This window comes from Bactrocera tryoni, chromosome 4 (assembly GCF_016617805.1).
Source record: "Bactrocera tryoni isolate S06 chromosome 4, CSIRO_BtryS06_freeze2, whole genome shotgun sequence".
Taxonomy (NCBI): Eukaryota; Metazoa; Arthropoda; class Insecta; order Diptera; family Tephritidae; genus Bactrocera; species Bactrocera tryoni.
Window position 1 is genome coordinate 3,211,998 of NC_052502.1, and position 20,304 is coordinate 3,232,301.

At 37.3% G+C, this 20,304-nt stretch overlaps 6 protein-coding genes across 6 annotated transcripts; 4 read left to right on the plus strand and 2 right to left on the minus strand.

Moving 5' to 3' along the window:
• Window positions 1-782: 782 nt before the first annotated feature.
• Window positions 783-4,410, plus strand: LOC120774491 (protein obstructor-E). Its single transcript, XM_040104162.1, has 4 exons — window positions 783-974; window positions 3,255-3,446; window positions 3,630-3,833; window positions 3,968-4,410. The coding sequence occupies exons 1-4, from the start codon at window positions 914-916 to the stop codon at window positions 4,222-4,224; spliced, it is 714 nt and encodes a 237-aa protein (XP_039960096.1). The 5' UTR covers window positions 783-913; the 3' UTR covers window positions 4,225-4,410.
• Window positions 4,411-5,353: 943 nt separating this feature from the next.
• On the plus strand, window positions 5,354-6,500 carry LOC120773579 (succinate dehydrogenase [ubiquinone] iron-sulfur subunit, mitochondrial-like). The gene has a single exon (XM_040102566.1). It carries the CDS (start codon window positions 5,354-5,356, stop codon window positions 6,278-6,280), a length of 927 nt encoding a protein of 308 aa, XP_039958500.1. The 3' UTR covers window positions 6,281-6,500.
• Window positions 6,501-11,947: 5,447 nt separating this feature from the next.
• On the plus strand, window positions 11,948-13,201 carry LOC120773580. The gene is made up of 2 exons (XM_040102567.1): window positions 11,948-12,455; window positions 12,510-13,201. Exons 1-2 carry the CDS (start codon window positions 11,948-11,950, stop codon window positions 13,199-13,201), a joined length of 1,200 nt encoding a protein of 399 aa, XP_039958501.1.
• An 849-nt stretch (window positions 13,202-14,050) lies between these two features.
• LOC120774443 (ATP synthase subunit delta, mitochondrial) lies at window positions 14,051-15,037 on the minus strand. Its single transcript, XM_040104084.1, has 4 exons — window positions 14,929-15,037; window positions 14,584-14,787; window positions 14,304-14,515; window positions 14,051-14,245 (listed from the first exon to the last, which is right to left on the minus strand). The coding sequence occupies exons 2-4, from the start codon at window positions 14,780-14,782 to the stop codon at window positions 14,183-14,185; spliced, it is 474 nt and encodes a 157-aa protein (XP_039960018.1). The 5' UTR covers window positions 14,783-14,787; window positions 14,929-15,037; the 3' UTR covers window positions 14,051-14,182.
• A 702-nt stretch (window positions 15,038-15,739) lies between these two features.
• LOC120774442 lies at window positions 15,740-18,258 on the plus strand. Its single transcript, XM_040104083.1, has 6 exons — window positions 15,740-16,058; window positions 16,121-16,156; window positions 16,311-17,462; window positions 17,524-17,713; window positions 17,778-17,942; window positions 18,012-18,258. Exons 1-6 carry the CDS (start codon window positions 15,933-15,935, stop codon window positions 18,176-18,178), a joined length of 1,836 nt encoding a protein of 611 aa, XP_039960017.1. The 5' UTR covers window positions 15,740-15,932; the 3' UTR covers window positions 18,179-18,258.
• A 3-nt stretch (window positions 18,259-18,261) lies between these two features.
• Window positions 18,262-19,211, minus strand: LOC120774444. The gene is made up of 3 exons (XM_040104085.1): window positions 19,052-19,211; window positions 18,693-18,866; window positions 18,262-18,634 (listed from the first exon to the last, which is right to left on the minus strand). Exons 1-3 carry the CDS (start codon window positions 19,107-19,109, stop codon window positions 18,417-18,419), a joined length of 450 nt encoding a protein of 149 aa, XP_039960019.1. The 5' UTR covers window positions 19,110-19,211; the 3' UTR covers window positions 18,262-18,416.
• Between the last annotated feature and the right edge of the window lie 1,093 nt (window positions 19,212-20,304).

The window sequence follows — 20,304 nt, forward strand, 5'->3', positions numbered from 1 at the left end:
TTTGAAGATGTTTTAATTAAATTTTAGCTGAGGCGGACTGAAAGATAGCAATAAAACTAAGTCTAACTTAATGGCCTTCAATATATGTAAGTCAATACGATGACAAATTGAATGATAATTTATTCACGATTTCATCTAATAATGAATGTCTAATTCTTTCGCAACGTTTTTTAATATAAAGTTAGCCAGCACCTGAAGGAATTTCTCGGGATTGATTCTTGCGAGTTGCAAGAGTATAAAATATTCGGTTACGCGAACTTAGCCAATACTTGTTTATACGAAATTTATGCTTATGATATCCCGAAATAATTTGACCTAAACAATTTCAGACAATACTTACGTTATCCAAACACAATAATTAGTATAGCATTCCCATCATATTTGGGAGACCACGCACATAAAATTTGAACATAATGTAACAACGCGTATAGAATGGCACATACATATGTAAATAAATTTACATTTATTATCTCTCTTTGGCTGAATAAGAGTCTTCGTATCTTCTGGAGAGCTGTAAAAGAATGGAAAAATATACTTATGTGCTTTTACATATATGTATTTCGCGAAACTTTATACCGATTCCAAGAAAATACATATGTACATATATGTGTAAGTTAGCAATTATCCATACCGCTTGCTATTTACCAGTCCAAGTATTTGTACTTTATGCATTTTGTTAACAAACTGGATTTTAAAGTTGTTTTGCCACACAACAGAAAAACTAATAAAGAGAGTCAACTCGTTTATAAATTAACATGCTGGATACAATAAAAGTCTTCAAAAGTCGGTATCGTGGCCAAAGAAAAATAGTTTGTAGTCACTTGTCGTACGGTGTAGTAGTACGAAAAGACCATTTTTATTTATCATTAAAATTATTTGTGAAAATATTTTATAACTAAATATAAATATCAAAATGAAATATTCGTTTCTGTATTTAACACTTGTCACTTTGACGGTGTGCATCGTAGCGGAAAGTAAGTTATTTGGAAATACTGTTTAATTTTTTTGAAATATAATTTGATATAGTTGGCGTAGAATTCAATTGCTATTCAGTGAGTCTTTCGTTACATTCATATTTACATATTTATACACTAATGGTGAGTGCATTTATTTGTATAAGGAGAAAGTAAAAAGTCAGAAATGTATATGTATATTATCATATATGTGCATGGATTTTAGTTGAAGTTTACAAAAAGTTATATCACCTTGAGCAATTGGTATTATTACGAAACTCAAATTTTAACCTTAAAATCACAAACTTGTTTAGTCGTCCTCATTTTGCCCAGTAACATAATGGTTGTGCTAAAAATATTTAATATACATACTCGGATATACATATGTAGACGTCAGAGTTTTAATGCATTGAATAAATTTGCATAATTACTCTCATGAAGATATAAATAATACTAAATATAATCATTGATACAAATAGTCATTTGCATATTTAGGTTTGTTCCATACGAAAATCCATTAAAATGTTGCATATGCTCATATACTACATTATATACTCATATTTAAGTTCCAATACTGTATATATGTATGTACCTATGTATGTACGTGCTTTGCTTAAATTATGTAGAAAGATAAATAGGAAGGGAGTTTTTCGTATGGAACCAGCTTTACTAGTAGTATACCATAATGTACGCATATCAAATCATTACAATTCGCAAAATGCATACATATGTATGTATATATACATATATACATATCTTAAAACCACGTATTACAATGGGACTGAATACAATATTTTTGCATTGTAGTTTAGATTTTATTTTTACTTTTATTTCTTATCAAACAAATTCTCATAGAACATATTGTTGCTTTTTTACACCGATTTTATTTTTATTTTTCAAAATAAAGTTGCAATGGTTATTTATGTACACATTTTTCTTATATTCGAACTAAAATTTTAAAATATCCAATTTACGTCACGGTTTTTAAGTAGGTCCTGCTTCGTATGTTCAGAATTTGGAATAAAGTATCGGTATTTTAGGAAAATAATTTTTTTACATGCAACATTCTTCTATCACATCAGTAATAAATTTTCTTGGTAAGATAGGCGTCAGCAGAAGCATGTAGTTGTTCTTCGATCGACACCGGGAGTTCGAAGTCTTGCGAATTGTTACTATCAAAGCCAAATTTTGTTGTCCTGACATATTTCTTGACATATGTACATGCACAAAATTAATTAAATTAATCGAAAACAAGTAAGGAAGGACTAAACTCTGGTGTAACTGAAAATTGCATACTCTTGCACCTTGGAAGGATCAAAACCAAGGAAATATCTTCAGTTGTTGGCAAAATTATATATTGCATAAAAAATGTTGCAAAAGAATTCAACATTAATTTTTCGACAAAACAGACTATATTTTATCTCCCGTCAGCGAAAGTTATATTAAAATTATCTTCAAATAAGATATATCTTATATAAACAGAACCGAAGATAATAATTTTAGTATATTGAGTTGATGTGCAAAACCTCAAACAGAGAAACGGAACTCATTATGTTAATAATTTGACGTTTAGACGAAGGTCTAGACTTACTCCATTCATATTCAGAACTAAACTGTAAATTTAGTTTTAAAGAAACCTTGTCCACTTCATTTAATTTATATCACATATCTTGATCAACCTAAATGGTTTAAATACAGCTGTAAAGCGGAAATCACAGGACCGGATATATTTATAAAGAAATAACTCACACACTGACCGATATATTCGTCATACGGATTGTTAGAGTAACGAAAAGCATAGTACATATGAATAATTTTTGATATATTCAGCATTAAACTAAAGTATACGATCAGTTAATTTTGTTACGATATCTTACATATTGAACGGTACATATACGGTATAAAGCCAACCAGAAGTTTGAAAATCTTATATTTTGTATATAAGACATTAGGGTAGTATTGACCAGATTTTATCTATTTTTGACATTGCTATACAATATTAATAAAAAAGATGTTAGCTGAGTTCCATTAAGGTACTTCACATAACATTACCTATTGGCATAAGGAGTAAAGTTTGAAACAATTTTTATATTAACATAAAGTAACATTTATTCATTTCTAAAATTACTTCATTTAAGTTGTTTACCACATTATCAATTATAGAATCATTATTCTTCATTGGATGTCGGTAAATCATTGGGTTATTAATATTTATACATACATATGTGTTTACCGATGCTGCATGTAGTTCAGTTAAGCATAATTCTAAATTTGTTTATTAAATTCAAATTTTTATTTAAGGTGCATTCCAATGTCCCAAACCTGAAGGCGAATATCCTGATGATGTCCAGTGTGATAAATACTATCAATGTAATGATGGCGTAGCAAAAGAAAAGCTATGCCCAGATGGCTTAGTGTTCGATCCTCTCAATAGACACATCAATAAGTGTGACCAACCTTTCAATGTAGATTGCGGTGACCGAACTGAATTACGTAAGTTTTAATCGTTATTTTAATATCTAGATATGCTTACGTTAAGGAGTCTTGCAAAATTCTGATAATAAAATCATAACTTCATAAATTAAAATTAAACAAGAATTGTTATATAATTATGTATGTACTTCTGTATATATTAAATATATTTTTGAGCTATTCAATAATTACTTTAAATTACAGAGGAGCCAAAATCTTCGAAATTTTGTCCTCGTAAAAACGGATTCTTCGCACATCCTGATTCTTCTGTATGTGATATTTTTTACAATTGTATCGATGGAGATGCTTTAGAAATGAAATGCACTGTTGGATTGCACTTTGATGAATTTGGTGGGACTTGTGTTTGGCCAGATACTGCAAAACGTGAAGGTTGCGAAGCACCACAGAGTAAGTAGTACCTCTTTTATAGGGATAGACAATTTTAATTATCTTAAAATCTACTGTGCTACGTATACTCGTATATATTATAATAATCATATTTTCTACACACTTGTATTTTGAATTACTTTCGTTTGGTTTAGAAAAATCTCCAACCGGATTTGTGTGCCCCAAGGATCGCCCAAAGAATGATGATAAAGGTCAGGTAGTTACTCATCCGAAGTTCCCCCATCCTACAGACTGTCAAAAATTCCATGTCTGCTTAAATGGGGAAGATCCACGCGACCTAGCCTGTCAATTAGGCGAAGTCTACAATGAAGAAACGGAGATGTGTGATGCTCCTGAAAATGTTCCCGGTTGTGAAGATTGGTACAAAGATTCCGATGACAAAAAAGAATAACAATTGATTTTATTACACATACGTGTGTCGATGTAAATATGTATATTTTATGTATGTTCTACTCCAAGATCTGTGGTTATCTACTCTTACCAGACACTACGTATATGAACACTTTTTAAGTTATGAATCGTGTTTTAGAAGTACAATATCTGTGGATATTAAATAAATAAGCCATATATTTTATAATTTATAAGTTCATAATTAAAATATGGAATTACAAAGATCGATTTGTATATTTGTTATAGAATATCCAGCTGATCTAATTTCTTTTACAGTACAAGTTACGAGAGATCAATAAACTCAGGTAAGGATGTAAAGGAAGCTATTAGAAGTTTGCTCTATTTTTGATCACAAATTTCTGTGGCACATTATACAAGCGAAGATGAAAGGAATTATCCTTGATAAGCATACATACAACTTGTATATCTCTGTTTGAATCAAAATCTCATTCGAACATTCAAAAAAAAAATTATATTATCAAATTAGTAGAAATGGAGAGGTAAATTGCTGAGTGGAGTATTCATTTGTTTGGTTCCGGCGATTATATTAACGTAATTTTAAATATATTATTTGCAAAACGTCATCTTAATTTATGTAACCAGTAAGCAGAAATCATTAACAAAGCCAAAAAAGTCGTGACGGAACGATATATGGTACATACTTATGTGCAAGTATGTGAAGCCTGGCGATCCATAGTATTCTATTTCGCGTTCAAAGTTATATTATTAATTTTTAAAATATACACTTTTAGTAGGAGGACTCAAAATCTTAAGTTACAATCTTTCTTTTCATCTTCGAATGCCTATCAGGTGGAACCATTCAACCAAAGTAATATTATCTCTTATTTTTTAAGAATTAAATGCTTAAACGGCGTATTTAATCAGTGTTCATTATTAAAGGAATACGCGAACCATTCATCTCTTGTTAGTTATAATTACATTTTTATTGCGGTATTAGTTACATGTTTGTATTTTTGAAGAATAACTACCCACTACAAAAATATATGGCTTCCATAAGTTTAGAGTAGGTGATGAAAAATATGCCTTAAATTATATACATATACATAGTATATTAAATTTCACTTTACTTTATATAAGAAGCAAATATTGCATAATATCTTGTTTGCAAAATGTTAAGCGGTCGAATATTAATAAAATCTAGCGGACATTGCCGGGTAACTAAAGGTGCGTGCAATTGTATATGTGAAGAACTAATTCCTAGAAGAAATACACATGCCAAAAGTTTTTCTAAGATATCAGCAGTTAAAGAAACAACCGTAGCAAACGACAGGAAAAATACTGCCCTTATAAAGACAATTCAGATTTATCGCTGGCAGCCTGGGAAAACACCTCGACTTCAAACTTACCATATAGATCTACAAAAATGTGGAGTAATGGTTCTTGATGCCCTAATCAAAATTAAAAACGAAATGGATCAAACATTGACTTTCAGACGATCCTGCCGAGAAGGAATCTGTGGTTCATGTGCTATGAACATTGCGGGTATTAATTCATTGGCGTGTACGAGTAAAATTGATAGAAATCCTTCACGAATATTAAAAATATATCCATTGCCACATATGTATGTGGTTCGGGATCTTGTTCCAGATTTAGGACACTTTTATGCTCAATACCGTTCAATTAAACCATGGCTTCAACGTAACGATACTATTAAAGGCTCAATAGGAAAAGCGCAGTATTTACAGCACCTTGATGATCGCAAAAAATTAGATGGGCTTTATGAATGCATCCTCTGCGCTTGTTGTACGTCGTCATGCCCATCTTACTGGTGGAATGGAGATAGATATTTGGGACCAGCGGTTTTAATGCAGGTCTATCGATGGGTTGTAGACTCTCGAGATAATGTTACTGAAGAACGCTTGAAGCAGATAAATGATCCATATAGTATTTATCGTTGTCACACTATTTTGAATTGCACAAATACCTGCCCAAAAGGGCTTAATCCTGGTAAAGCCATTATTAAATTAAAGCAATTATTGTGTGGTTTGAAATCGAAGCCAACTGCTCTGCTAGACACAATTAAGCTTCAGAAGTAGATAATCATTAATAAAAAAATGCCCACGTCATTTTTTCTATCCTATTTGTATGCATTGTAAGCAAACATGAAGCCATAGATACTAATCCCCTAATAAGAACTATATGATTTGATTACTAATCTATGTTTGTATATGATTTATGTTTTTATCCTTTAACCTCAGAATAAATTATTTTAAAACTCTCTGCACGTTGGCAAATTGCTGTTGCCATATACGAAGAAACGCCTTAAATAGGCATTAAAGAAAACTAATTGAATATAACTTGTTCATAGCGCAAAAAAAAACTTGTTTTAATAAATATGTAAAATAGCGAAGAAGCAAATGTTTGAGAACAAAGTTTTGCTTAAAAAGCTTTGTCCGGGATAAACCCCTAAGTTACTCAACCTATAATAGTCAAATATAACAGACTGTTTTTGTTCCACTTTAATAGATAGAAAAGTTTATATCTCAATTATATTAAAAATTGAAACAATTCATATATAAAAAAATATATTTCTAAAAACTAAATTCCAAAAGTTCATTATTTTTTTTATTGACAAATATTTGCATCAATCATTTTCAAAATGAATAGTATTTATTGTACTATATATCATATTCACAGCAACGCATGGCCGTATCTACTAGTGGTATACAATAATTTTTCCACTAAATTTATATTTATTTTAGGATATTTTTACGCGCGCTGACCGCGGAAGATTCCCGTTTCCACGTGGATAGATATCAAGAATCGACCCTGACATACCAAATATGTAATCGTAACGGAGCCGTATTTTTATCTGGCCAAGGACTGTTAACTCGGCAGGATTCCTCGAAACTGCTGCAACAACAACAACTTTTTTCAATTCCAGTATATACCTCAATTACATTACAGTCGCACTTCTTCTGGTGAAGAAAAACTACTAGAGTAACTATATTTGGTTCTCTAAGAGATTTTTGCGATTTTACTAACTATGTCTGGAGTATTTCACAGTCCTTCAGCTAGACTGCACTTCCGCTAACAGCGTACAACTACTTAACGATTTGGTTAGTTTTACCGTAAGACAGATTTGGGATTTCAAATAGAATAATCCATTGTACTAATTTTCCTTATTAAAAAAATATAAATTTGATTTAAATTCGACTAAAATATATTTTTATTATTTACTTCATGTCAAGTGCTATTGGTAGCAAATATATCTTCCATCAAAAAAACATTTTTTAAGATAACTAATAGAAAAAATTGTTAGTATTTTGTAGTGTATCTCTTTATCGTCTAATATAAATGCACATCTTCTAGGCATAGACCTAATTAGGCTAAGGAAAGTATAATGAGGTTTTTAGGACATATATCATATATCAATAGTATGCGAATGGTAGGCACCTTGTCGTGGTGCAGGGGCTTAGGTCGCAGGGCATACTCGGCGCCCCCCAACCGGTGTGGGTGGTGTCAGCTGGGCACTGCCCATGCGGGTTGTCGGGTGCCGCATGCGTGCGGCAGCCAAGAGCTACCACCTCCTAATCCAGGGTGTTGGGCGACTCCCGTGCCCATTGGATGATTTGCAGCCAGGAGGAAAATTCGGCTGTATTTTAACGGAGCCTTCCCAACACCGGGCCGAATTGGGAAGTAACGGTGGCCTTACCGCGGCATGGGGCTCTGGCGCGGCGGACCTTTGAGTTCCCCTAAAAACACAGAGACCCGACAGCTCACCTCGTTGAGCCAAGGGTCGTACGAAAAAGAATGAGCGAAACAACAACAACAACCACTAATAACTCAACGACAACCATGACACGGCAACGAACAAAGCAGACGACAATGGACAACGGCAACAACAGCGGTACTGTTGCAGGCAAGGGAGGCTCAGGGGCTAAACGTAAGTTCAGCTTCCTGGACGCCCTATCGCCTGATGAGCGAGCGCTGTTTGAGGAGCATGCGAGAGACGATGATGATGACATGCCCTCATGCAGCGGTGCTCAACAAGCGGCATCCACTGCACCCGCTAACAACGCAGCGGACCACTCCGCAACTCCTCAAACCGGGATCAGCCCAGAGGAATCGCAACAATCTTGCGCAGCAGGAGGCACGCGCAAAAGAAAAAGGAGGCGCAGGGGAAGACTGCCCCCTCTACCACCATTAGGTCGTCCGGGTGGGAACGATGACCCCCGTAGGCGGGGTATGAGTGGTGCCAGCCTAAAATGGTACCTTAGGCACCTCCAGGAGGGAAGAACTCCTGAGGAGGCCGAGAGACTGGCAAAGAACAGAGTCAGAGGCAACAGTGCCTCCCCGACCACGAAGGTGCGTAAGGGCGCAAACATCGCATCCAACTGTAAAGGGAGCAGCGGGATTCGGGGCAGCGGTCGTGTCAACGCAAATCCAACCGCTAGGACTGGTAGTGTCAGGATAGCAACCCCGGCAGCCAAACGCAAGAGCAGCCAAATTACGCCACAGGAGCCACCAAACTCTAAGAGACAACGGGGCAGCTACGCCCAGGTAGCTGGAGGCGAGATCTCTGCACCGAATCCTTCGCGGGCAGCTGAGGGACAGCGTAGATATGCGGATGCCTTAAAGGGCATACGGATGGCTGTGCTGCCCCTGAACTACCCCGCGGAGATTCTGAAAGCAGCGGAGCTTACCGCTCTACAAAATCTCCTCATGGAGGAGGTGTACAGGGGTTGCAAGAACCCAGTACGCTTCCTTGGGGTGCACTTCAAGGGCGGATTTATGCAGATCGACTGCAGGAATGAAGACAGCGTCAACTGGCTAAGAGAGATCGCTCCCAAGCTGACTGGCTGGAAAGGGCCCAGTCTTTGCGTCAGGAGGGGCGAGGACATCCCGATCATGCACAGTATGACGGTACTCCTCCCAAGATGCGAAGGGAAACCCTTCGAATTTGCTCTGGGGCTCCTCAGGAATCAAAACAGAGGGATCAATACCTCGGCCTGGCGAGTTGTTGACAGCAAAATGGAGGGTGCCGGATGGAGGTTAAACCTGTGCGTGGACGACGAGTCCTACAAATTCATCCGAAAGGAGGGCTTCCGCCTGAGCTATCGGTATAGTGAGGTAGTCATAAGGCCCTACAAACCGAAGACTACAGAAGAGGAAGTCGAGAAGATGCAGGTGGACGAGGAATCTACTCGTCCCTGCACCATGACAGTCGAGCAGGTTGCAACTGCGAAAACCACAGCGGAAGTCCCAGCAGTGAAGCCGACCACGGAAGAGGGGGAGCTACCCTCTACGCAGGAGCTCTTGGAGGGACTCGAAGACATAGGTACTGCGGGGGACGGGGCAGATGAGGACCAGTTCCTCATCGAACCGATCCTATAGTGGTCGAAGGCATAAGAGTAGCCCAGGTGAACCTGCATCACGCGGCGTCAGCATCCGCTGTAATCGCGAGCAGGTTCTCGGCGGATAACCTGGGCATCCTGTTAATACAGGAGCCATGGGTCCACAGAGGCGAAGTCAGAGGCCTCAATGTGGACAACAATAAGGTAATCTGGGATCTTTCTAGTGAGAGACCCCGAGCCTGCATAGTAACTAAGAGAAATATTGATGTATTATGTATTTCAGAATTCCTAACACAGGACCTAGTTGCGGTGCAGGTCAGAGAAGAGGAGGGAGCGGACTTTGTTTTGGCTACGGCCTATCTACCAGGTGACACACCTACTGCGCCCCCGGAAGCGGTGCAGGGCCTGGTAGACTACTGCAGGAGGTATAAGCTACCCCTGGTTCTGGGGTGTGACGCGAATGCGCATCACACAGAATGGGGAAGTACGGACTGCAATGTACGAGGTGAGTCTCTCCTAGAATTTATCATTAGCAATAATATAATTATTGAAAATGTTGGGTGCGAACCCACATTTGTCACAAGCAATAGAAGGGAGGTGCTGGACATCACCTTAAGCAACGAGCTCATGTCAGGGGTGGTCTCGCAGTGGAGGGTATCGTCAGAACCTTCAATGTCAGACCACAGGATCTTGAGATTCGGGCTAGGGGTGGAGGTCATGAAAATTCCCCCTAAACGCATTCCCAAGAACACCAATTGGACTGTTTATCGGGATGCGTTAGAACGGAATCTGTCAGGAGAGGGGAAGTCGGTCAGAGGTACATCAGCCCTGGGTTTGGAGAGCAGGATATCTGCGCTGAACCAGGCCATTACAAACGCGTATCACTGCAGCTGCCCCCTAAAGACGATCACCAAGGGGCGTAAATGCCCCTGGTGGTCTAGTAAACTCTCGGATCTCCGATCGAATGTACGTAAGCTTTTCAATAAAGCCAAGCGTACTGGGAACTGGGAGGATTACAAAAGCAGCCTAACTGCTTATAATAAAGAGATTAGGTCTGCAAAACAAGAAAATTTCAGGAATTTCTGTGAGAACGTCTCCTCAGTACCAGAAGCAGCTAGACTGCACAAAGCTCTGGCCAAGAGGAAGACGAACACAGAATTAGCGATTCAAAAAGACGATGGCACTTATACGACAAATGCGGAGGAGAGGGCTACGGTACTCCTACGTGCGCATTTTCCGGAGACGGTTGAGGTGGACCTGTGCCTACCTGTCGCAGAGCACAAGCCATCTCGCCTGGACTGGGTGCTCGCAAGAAATCTGTTTACTGTGGACTCAGTCAGGTGGGCCACGGCCTCGTTCGCCAAATTCAAGTCTCCGGGCGCGGACGGCATCTTTCCGGCGCTTCTGCAACAAGGTGAGCAGATCCTACTGCCACACCTTGTACAGCTGATGAGAGATAGTCTGGCGCTGGCGTATATCCCTGAACCCTGGAGGACAGCAAAAGTGATCTTTATACCGGAAGTGGGAAGGAAAGACTATTCGCTGGCTAAATCCTTTAGACCGATTAGTCTAACCTCCTTCTTACTGAAAAGTATGGAAAAGATCCTAGACCAGGAAATAAGATCGAAGGCACTTGAAACTGCACCCCTGCATGCAAATCAGCACGCGTACAGAGCGGGCAGGTCGACGAATACCGCCCTGTACCAGCTAACCTCGGAGATACAGAGCTCGCTGGATACGGGGGAGGTGACGCTATGCGCCTTCCTAGACATCGAAGGTGCCTTTGACAATGCGTCCCACGGGAGCGTGGCAAGGGCACTGGAGAAAAGGAATGTGGCACCTACAGTGCGCAGGTGGATAGAAGCTGTACTGCGCACCAGAATAGCTGAAACCACATCAGGAGGCACCACTATCCGTCTCGGTACTACTAAGGGCTGCCCACAGGGAGGAGTTCTATCCCCCCTGTTGTGGAGCCTAGTCGTGGACGAACTACTGGTGCTGCTAACAAACAATGGAATCCGCTGTCAAGGATATGCGGACGACATTGTTATCATAGCTAGAGGCAAATTTGTGAGTACTCTCTGCGATATCGTACAAAGGGGACTAGGTCTAGCCAAGGGTTGGTGCAACAGTGTTGGACTAAACATCAACCCCCTGAAAACGACCATCGTCCCATTTACGAGGCGCAGGTCTCTGCCTGGCCTGAGAAACTTAACACTCGGAGGCAGGGAGATAGAGATGACAAACATGGTCAAATATCTTGGTCTCACGCTGGATTCCACGTTAAGATGGAAGCAGCACATTGACCTGACCATGGTCAAAGCTACTAAGGCATTGATGGTGTGCAACCGGCTGGCTGGTAGATCCTGGGGGTGCAAACCAAGGATCATCAGATGGTTGTACACCATGATAGTGCGACCAATTGTCACCTACGGGGCGGTGGTGTGGGCACCGAAAGCAGAGCAGACGACGGTAGCACTCAAACTATCGAAACTGCAAAGGCTTGCGTGCGTCTGTATGACAGGAGCTATGCGCACCTGCCCGACAGCTGCACTTGAGGCCCTGCTGGAGCTCACCCCGCTACACCTACTAATTGGTCAAGTCGCCAAGTACACTCTGCTTCAAATGACAGCAGAGGGGACTGGCATAGGTAAAATAATCTCGTCCCAACGCATGGAAGAGCTAAGTGGCATTATACCACTGGCTCCTCTTCCAAGGGACGGCATTAACAAAAAGCTGAACTTCACTAAGAAGTTTAAGATCACCCTCGGCAGCAAGGCCGAATGGAGCGACTCCGCATTCGAGCTGCTACTCAGGGATAGCTCGATCAGGTGGTACACCGACGGCTCGAAAACGTCGGAGGGAATTGGCGCAGGGGTCGCAGGACCACGCACAAAACTCTCCATACCTATGGGTAAGTTTCCGAGCATATTCCAAGCGGAGGTATTTGCTATAAGTCGGTGCGTAGAGTTGAACCTCCAACGCGGCTATCGCAACGAACGTATAGCTATACTTAGCGACAGTCAAGCGGCACTCAAGGCGATCTCGTCTTACGAGATAAAATCGCTATTGGTGCAGGAGTGTATAGACCGGCTCAACAGTCTTGCAGAATGCAACCAGGTGCACCTTATTTGGGTGCCAGGCCACAGAGGCATCGCCGGTAATGAACTGGCCGATAAGCTTGCCCGCTCTGCAGCATCCACCAGCATGGTAGGACCGGAACCTTTCATAGCGGTGGGTCCCCACACCATAAAGGAGCAGGTCCGCAATGATGTAGCAGTGGGTAGGGAGATACATTGGCAACACCTTTCAGGCTTGCGGCACGCAAAGTTGCTGATGAAGAGTTATAACCTCAAAAGGTTTAAATGCATAATCAATCTCCCAAGAAATAAAATCAGGCTACTGATCGCCTTCTACACCGGCCATTGCAAGCTGAAGAAGCACTTATTCAACATGGGCCTAGCTTCTTGTGCAAATTGCCGGTTCTGCGATTTGGAACCCGAAACTCCAGAACACCTGCTAATGGATTGCACGGCAATCTGTAGGCGCAGGACCAAGGCCCTAGGATCCATGTTTCTAAATAGGGATCACATCGCCTCAATAGCACCTAGCAGTATATTGGAGTTCATCAATTTGCTGGGGCTAGCTGAGACTCTGTGAGTCAGGAGAGGGCACAATAGACCCTAGGTCGCGGTGCAATCCTCATTAATTTATCTATCTATCTATCTATAGTATGTTTGCAATTCCCCTTTTCGTGTGACCCATTCTTTGCAAATTTTGGACGCACAATCTTTCCTCCTGTGAACAATGTTTTTTCGACCCATATAAATTTTCATTCCACAGATCTAATTAATTTAATATAACTACTTATTACACTTTTTAAAGCACGAGGCACGCTATTTGCACTTTTTAAATTACAGTTAACTTTCCTTTCCTTATTTTTATTATGAATATTATATGTACATAAATGAAAATTTTCAAAAAATGTTACCTGTTTATTGTCGTTAACTGTATAAGTACGAGGTGTTAATCCAAAATTTTTTGAAGAAATTATCTTAATTTTTGGAAAAAGAAAAGTCAGACGGAGCCATGTCAGAACAATATGAAGTCTCGGGCATCGTTACAGTATTGTTTTTGGTCAAGAATTCACGCACAAAGTAAGCAATGAATACAGCTAAAAATGTTATCGTATTTCAGGGACATGCATAATTAACACCATAAAAACAATTTGGCGAATTTAAAAAATCTTGACGCTGATCGTTCCCACCAACGTTTCTTTCTAGATGTTATAAACTTCATGATAAAATTACCTGAACTGTAGGTGAAAAAGTACGGAAACTCACATATGAAAAAAAAACATATGTTTATATATTGTTCCATTTCCTATAATAATTTAGAAACCATTTTACATTCGAAAATCGTTTTAATTACACAGGCATAGACTATTTAATATTTTCACTTGGTTGGCATAATTATCCTATATTATTTTAGAAACAAAAAAGAACTATGAAATCATCACATGTCGACATTTTTATAGTTTATTCAAACTTTAAGTATGAGTTTCAGTTTGAACATTCAAGCAGATATTCATTTTGTATACCATTTTCTATCACCTTAACGATGTAGAGAAAATAATCGACTTTATTCTGCAGCGCGGACAAGAGCCTCTGCACATTCAATAGCTATGGCTGCTTCCGCTTTAGCCTGAATAAAAGTAAATTCGTTAATCAAAAATTTATTATAAAGAAACATAAACACTTACTTCTTCACTGGAAGCAGAATTTAGTTGTGATTGATATTGTGACAAAAGCTGTTTCGCCTCAGAAACGTCAATATCCTCGACCTTATGCGCTTCCTCAGCCAAAACTTGAACAGATGAATCTTCATTTACTGTTATTGAGCCACTTGATACAAAATATTTTGAGGTTTTTCCATCGTTTTCAATGACCTGCACTACACCAGGCTTCAAAACGGCTAAAAAATAAACATTAAACAAACATTATATAAATTTATACTCAAGTATTTTTGGTAGTTACTCTTACCTAAAGTGGGTACGTGTTTTGCAAGTATACCAAAACTTCCGCTGAATGAAGGAACATCAATCTGACGAACCTCCGATTGATCATAAAATGTTTGATTAGCAGCAGCGAAAGTAAGTTTCATCTCATCAGCAAATCCGCGCTTTTGTATATTATGGATGCTGCGCCCCATTAAATAACGAGCATTCCGAACAAACGACATTTTATCTGCAATAAAAAACATATGCAATATGCCAATCGAAATTATGTAATGTTGAAGGTTAGGGACCGGTGTAGTCCACAAAAAAATTTCCTAATTGAGCACTTCCCTTAATATTACTAAATCACTTGTTATATAAATAATCTTACATGTTATAAAAGCAAAAAATGGCAATGACCGAACAATTTGTTAAAAATATACAAAACTGTGTTTCTTAGAACCACACACAGAAAGCTTCGAAATCGGCACTATTTCATATAATATTCGATAACATAATTATTACCGAGAAGTGGTCGGCAGAGTTGCCACACTATCTAACATCTCTAAACATAATAAATACGATTTTATAAACTTTTACATTCATTCAATATCGCCATGTTTTGTTGTGTAAAAACAGGTAAACATTTTCTGTTCACATCAAAAATCAAATGAAAATTCTTACCCTAAACTATGACCTCAAAAAACAATTTATTTTAATAAGTTGAACTTCTCTGTACTGTACTGTCTTAATAGCGACATCTTTTGTTGATGGGTTTTGCTTCCACCAAAATGCAATAATATGTTAAAAAGTTCAATCTGAGAAGGTGTAAATTGAATCAGAGAATGTAAAACACATTACATTCTCATATTCAACAATGAGAAGTAATATTATATTATTTTATGTTCTCTGGTTAAATAGTTAAACAATTTCAAAGTCAAGCGGATGATCATCGTGCCATCTGTTGTTAATTTTAATGAATAAACTTAACCAAATTAATGTACTTCAATCAGAGAATATGTTCTCTGGTTCAATTTCAAAGATAATTTACTTAAAACTTTATATCTAGTTTTTATAAACAAAATGCGAGGAATTATAATTTATTTAAGATACATCAATAGGTAACACTGGTTAAAAAGTGTATCATATTCTCTAAGAATCGTCTTCTCTTAATCGATTGTTATAAAAAACTGTATCGAAATTAGCATTCCTTGACAGAAGTTGTAAGTTACTTCTTAAATAAAATATTGTTGTGATTTTGTCTAGGATCATAAAATCTTGATTTCAAAACGGAAGTTGGAGCTGAATGGCAATTTCAAAACCTTTTTTATCACAAGTATCAAAGTCCTCGTTTTATCATAAATTGATTTAACCTTGCAAATTTGTTTGCTAAAGATGATGACAGTGAATTCTCGTGTTTTTCAATATTATTTGGATAATTTTTTTAAATTTCCCAAAGAAATAAGGAATGATATTGTTTACTGTCAGCGCTCTTTAAAGGCTCATATTAAGGTCCATCAGGTATATTTTACTTTGTATGTAAATTATCACATGTAATTAAACAAAACTGTTGTATATTTTAGATGGTGATCGACGTTTTTAACCACGAGGAAGATGCAGTAAGTTAAGACAGAATTCGCGCATTATTTAAGTTAATATTATTTTCAATATTGTCCTAAGATAATTATTATGTTAAGTATAATGTGTATTTTCGAAATTAAGGATTATAATTACATATGTGTATTACTCAAAAATATAACAAACATTTTGTAGGATCCGGCTCAAAAACAACGAATTTTGGAAGAAATTGAATCGGAGATTTACGAAATAAATGCTGAGCAGCATTTTCTATTTTTACGACTACGTCGTATAGTTGATGAATTCACAAAAATGTTGAAAAGGAATGACGTCCTCATCGATTATGAAGCAATAAATTCTACAATTTCCAAGGAGGTGGTACCACTTATAAATGACCTTACTATTGAAATATTACCCGCAACGGTACTTTTTCGTAATACGGAACAAAAGTTAATTGAAAAGTATTTTGAAGTACAGAAAGAGAAGATAGTATATGAAATTGAAGATTCGGATGAAGACCATAATCAAATCTTGTCTTCAGGTGACTTGATTGATGATTTTAGCGCCACTAGTAATGATGCCTTCCATTTGCAAGGTCCTGGGGGAAATTCGAATAGTTTGTCTCAAATGTCTTTACTAAAACCAATTTCACAACGATTGGTTGGCAGTGGGCGCTTTACAGATGCTTCCAAATTTTTGCAAATGAACCTTGTGGAAGAAAAAGCTAATGATGAGGCATTAAAGGATGATGTACTGCCGTTAGAAGATGTATCAGATTTTCCCGGTACGTCGCATAAAAGTAATGAATCTATTGAGCCATTAGAAGATTTACCTGTTTCTAAGAACGTAAAAATTAGCCGCCTAAATCTCCGGCAAGCTCTTAATAAAGCGCGTACTGAAAATATGGTAGCAAAGGCAGCTGCAAGCATGATAGCGCGAGCTATACCCACTTCCTCGACATCGGTTTGTCCTGCCTCCACTTCTTTAGAATCGGTAACACATTCTCAACGAAAGTATGAAGTCAGAACAAGATCTTCAAGAAATACTAGTGGAAATGTATTAACGGGAGCAATAGTCGCAAGAGAAAAAAATACATCAGAATTAAATTCATCTTCTGATGATTCTAATCCTGAAAGACTCCAAACCACAACCCAATGCCAATGGACTATCATGGATTCGACTGAACTCCGAACTCTGCCCGAACATTACGGACAAGAAATGTTTTTACGATTGTTTCAACTTTTTACCCCAATAATGCTCGTTCAGATGCAACAACGTCGTTCGAAACGTAAACGTCGTACTGTCCATAACAACGAACGTGCTGATTTTCACTATGGGCGCATTGAGGTAAAATTGCAATTAAAATATTTTTGATAAAAAGTTAATGTTTTAAATATTTGTTTTTTAGTATGGTAGCTATCCTCCTCCAGAAAAAAAGCGCAAGGCTTTTCTTATTTCACCACAAGTAAAACGCGTTTTACAATCGAAACGCCCGAAGCGTACTAATACTGACAAAAACGAGAACCAAGCACCTTCTCGATCTAGCTCTAGCTCACCAGACGAAAAACGTTGCTGCAATGAGTGCCTAAAAAGTGGGGGTATGTAAATTAAAATAACTACTGAGGTTTAAGGTGTTACAAATTAAAGCTTTGATCACTTCAGGTTGTTTTGATGAATGTCTCGAATGCAAAGGATACTACCATCAATTATGTCATATAGAAGAAGACGAAAAGACAACTGATCATTCAAACGTTCCTGTTCAAGGAAATGTATTACAGAACCTTTGTCCTGCTTGTAAACGTCAGCGATCAAGCTTATCCAGCAAGGGTGAGATTTTGAACGTTGCTTTAGTGCAAAAGAAATATCTAAAGATTAATTTAATTTTTTTGAAAGCAGATGCTCTGCATTCCACTGCACAAGAGCTTGAAAAAAAACTGGCTCATGAAAGGGATCGGCGAGTGAATTTACAGCAAGAAAGCAAAATGTACAAATTACAAATGCGCAACCTGTTCAATATTGTTAATACTATCAAATGTGATCCAGAAAACGATAGTTCCGGATAAAAGCTTCAGTACTACAATTCTGAGTACTATTTTTGTTTGGAGAATTAATATAAAATAATAAAATTGAAATAAAAATTCCACTCTTTCGTGTTTCATTTTTATTAACAATATTATGACATATATTTTCAAGCGTTCTTCAAATATTTAGCTGGGCTAAACGGGACACTTCCTGGGAATAAAACAAATTCAGTATTTTATAAGTTAATTTAGAGAGTGTTGAGGAACACCTAATCTAAATTTATCGTTGGAAGGAAAAGAAAATATTACATATAAAAGCGACTATTACAAGTCCCAAATAACAAAAATGACTGCTAATATTTGAACTTGAGTTGCATAAATCTCCTTGGCAAAAGCACATATACACTTTTTTATAATTGTAAACTGTGTTGGCGCAGCGATCTTGATTGTCATCAGGGCCCCTTTGCACACACATCCGCTGTATTGCTTGATCATAGTCTAAAAAATATAGGTGTATAAATATGTCATACTTAAATTTTTAAAAGTTGCTGTATACCGTCCACGGCATATGTGCCACCACCTTCAATTACTTTCCCACACCATCCGGATGCACATGGTACAGCCGACAATCCGGGTTCATTTTCAACATCAGTTGCATTAAAAGAGAATGGATCTTTACAGCTTCCAAGTTCACCTCTAGATCGACATTGAAAACACCGACGAAGCAAACCTAAAGAAATGTATTATTGTATAGATTTGTTGGCTTAAAAGAACAACCAAAAAAGCTTTGTTTTGTTTGATTTGATTATTAAAAAATAACTAATATGTATCAATGTCTATATGAATATATGTATTTCCAACAACAAAACAAAAGACTTCAACAAAGCACGAACGCGATGCATTTTTAATACTAGCCATTTGACATTTGGATAAAAAGAAGCAATAACGAAGCAACTATAACTTTTTTATGCATTTCAATTTTCAACTAGATGTATTTCTTTAATTTGATTACAAAATAAATTTATTAACGATCTAATGTATAGAATAGAAATTTCGCAACGTATTTATTCAGATGGAGTTGCCAAGTCGAATGAGAGCTTTATATTTTATATATAATGCGATATATAGATTATAAAAAATACAATAATTTGTAGCAATGTTTAGGTAAGATATAAGTACTTAAAGTAAGTATTGATTGGCAACGTATTAAAAAAATATACATATTTCGATATTTTAATTTTAAGCAGTTTTGCCTTAGTAGTACTGGTAATAATTATAGCCAACTATTTGACCTTGCTGTTAAAAGATAAAATTATTATCAAGAAAAAAAAAAGGGGTAAAGGGGTAAATGTTCAGCAGAGCGGCTTTTCAGAAAACGTGCACCAATTTTCACGGGAAATGTCTTAAAAAATTCGTTTTTAATTCCGATTCACGAATATGTATGGCGCGTTATCTATTTTTATGTTTTTTTGTAATAAAAACAAAAAGAAATATTATGATTTTGCACGATATTTACGCTATAAATGGCATCACTATTCGAAATTCAATTGGGTATTAGTGATACAAGCAGCGATCGGTTTCGAAATATCGATACTCTCGATATTCGAGACTAAACAAGAATTGATAAAAATGAGAGACACATAATAGAAAAACAATAATAATTGGAAAAATAAAAAGAAATTAAAATATCTCAATATTCGAGTCTGAACGAGAATTGGTAAAAATGAGAAATATGTACATAATAGGAAAATAATAATAATTGGAAAAATTAAAAGAAATTAAAATATCGATATTTTCAATATTCGTGACTGAACCAGAGAACTTAAAACATAGAGAAGGCGCAAATTGAATTCTGTATGATGTTCGATTGGACGGTTAACAGAGCTTATAAAATTGCGACACGGAATTTCACCATTCTCGCTGCTATTTAGCAGAATTGAGCACGTGCAGTGGCAGAAATATATGTAAAACGACTGAATTCATGCGAGAATGAATAAAGAGAAATGCTTTGAAGAAGAATATGCAAAGTCACACAAAGAATGTAAAGAAGCATTCTCTGAGACACATACACATGCGTGATCTTGTATCATATGAACCATTTTTTTCAGAAAAATTGTAAAAATTTTAGTTTTTTACAAAATCGTAAAAAATTAGATAAAAATAATTAA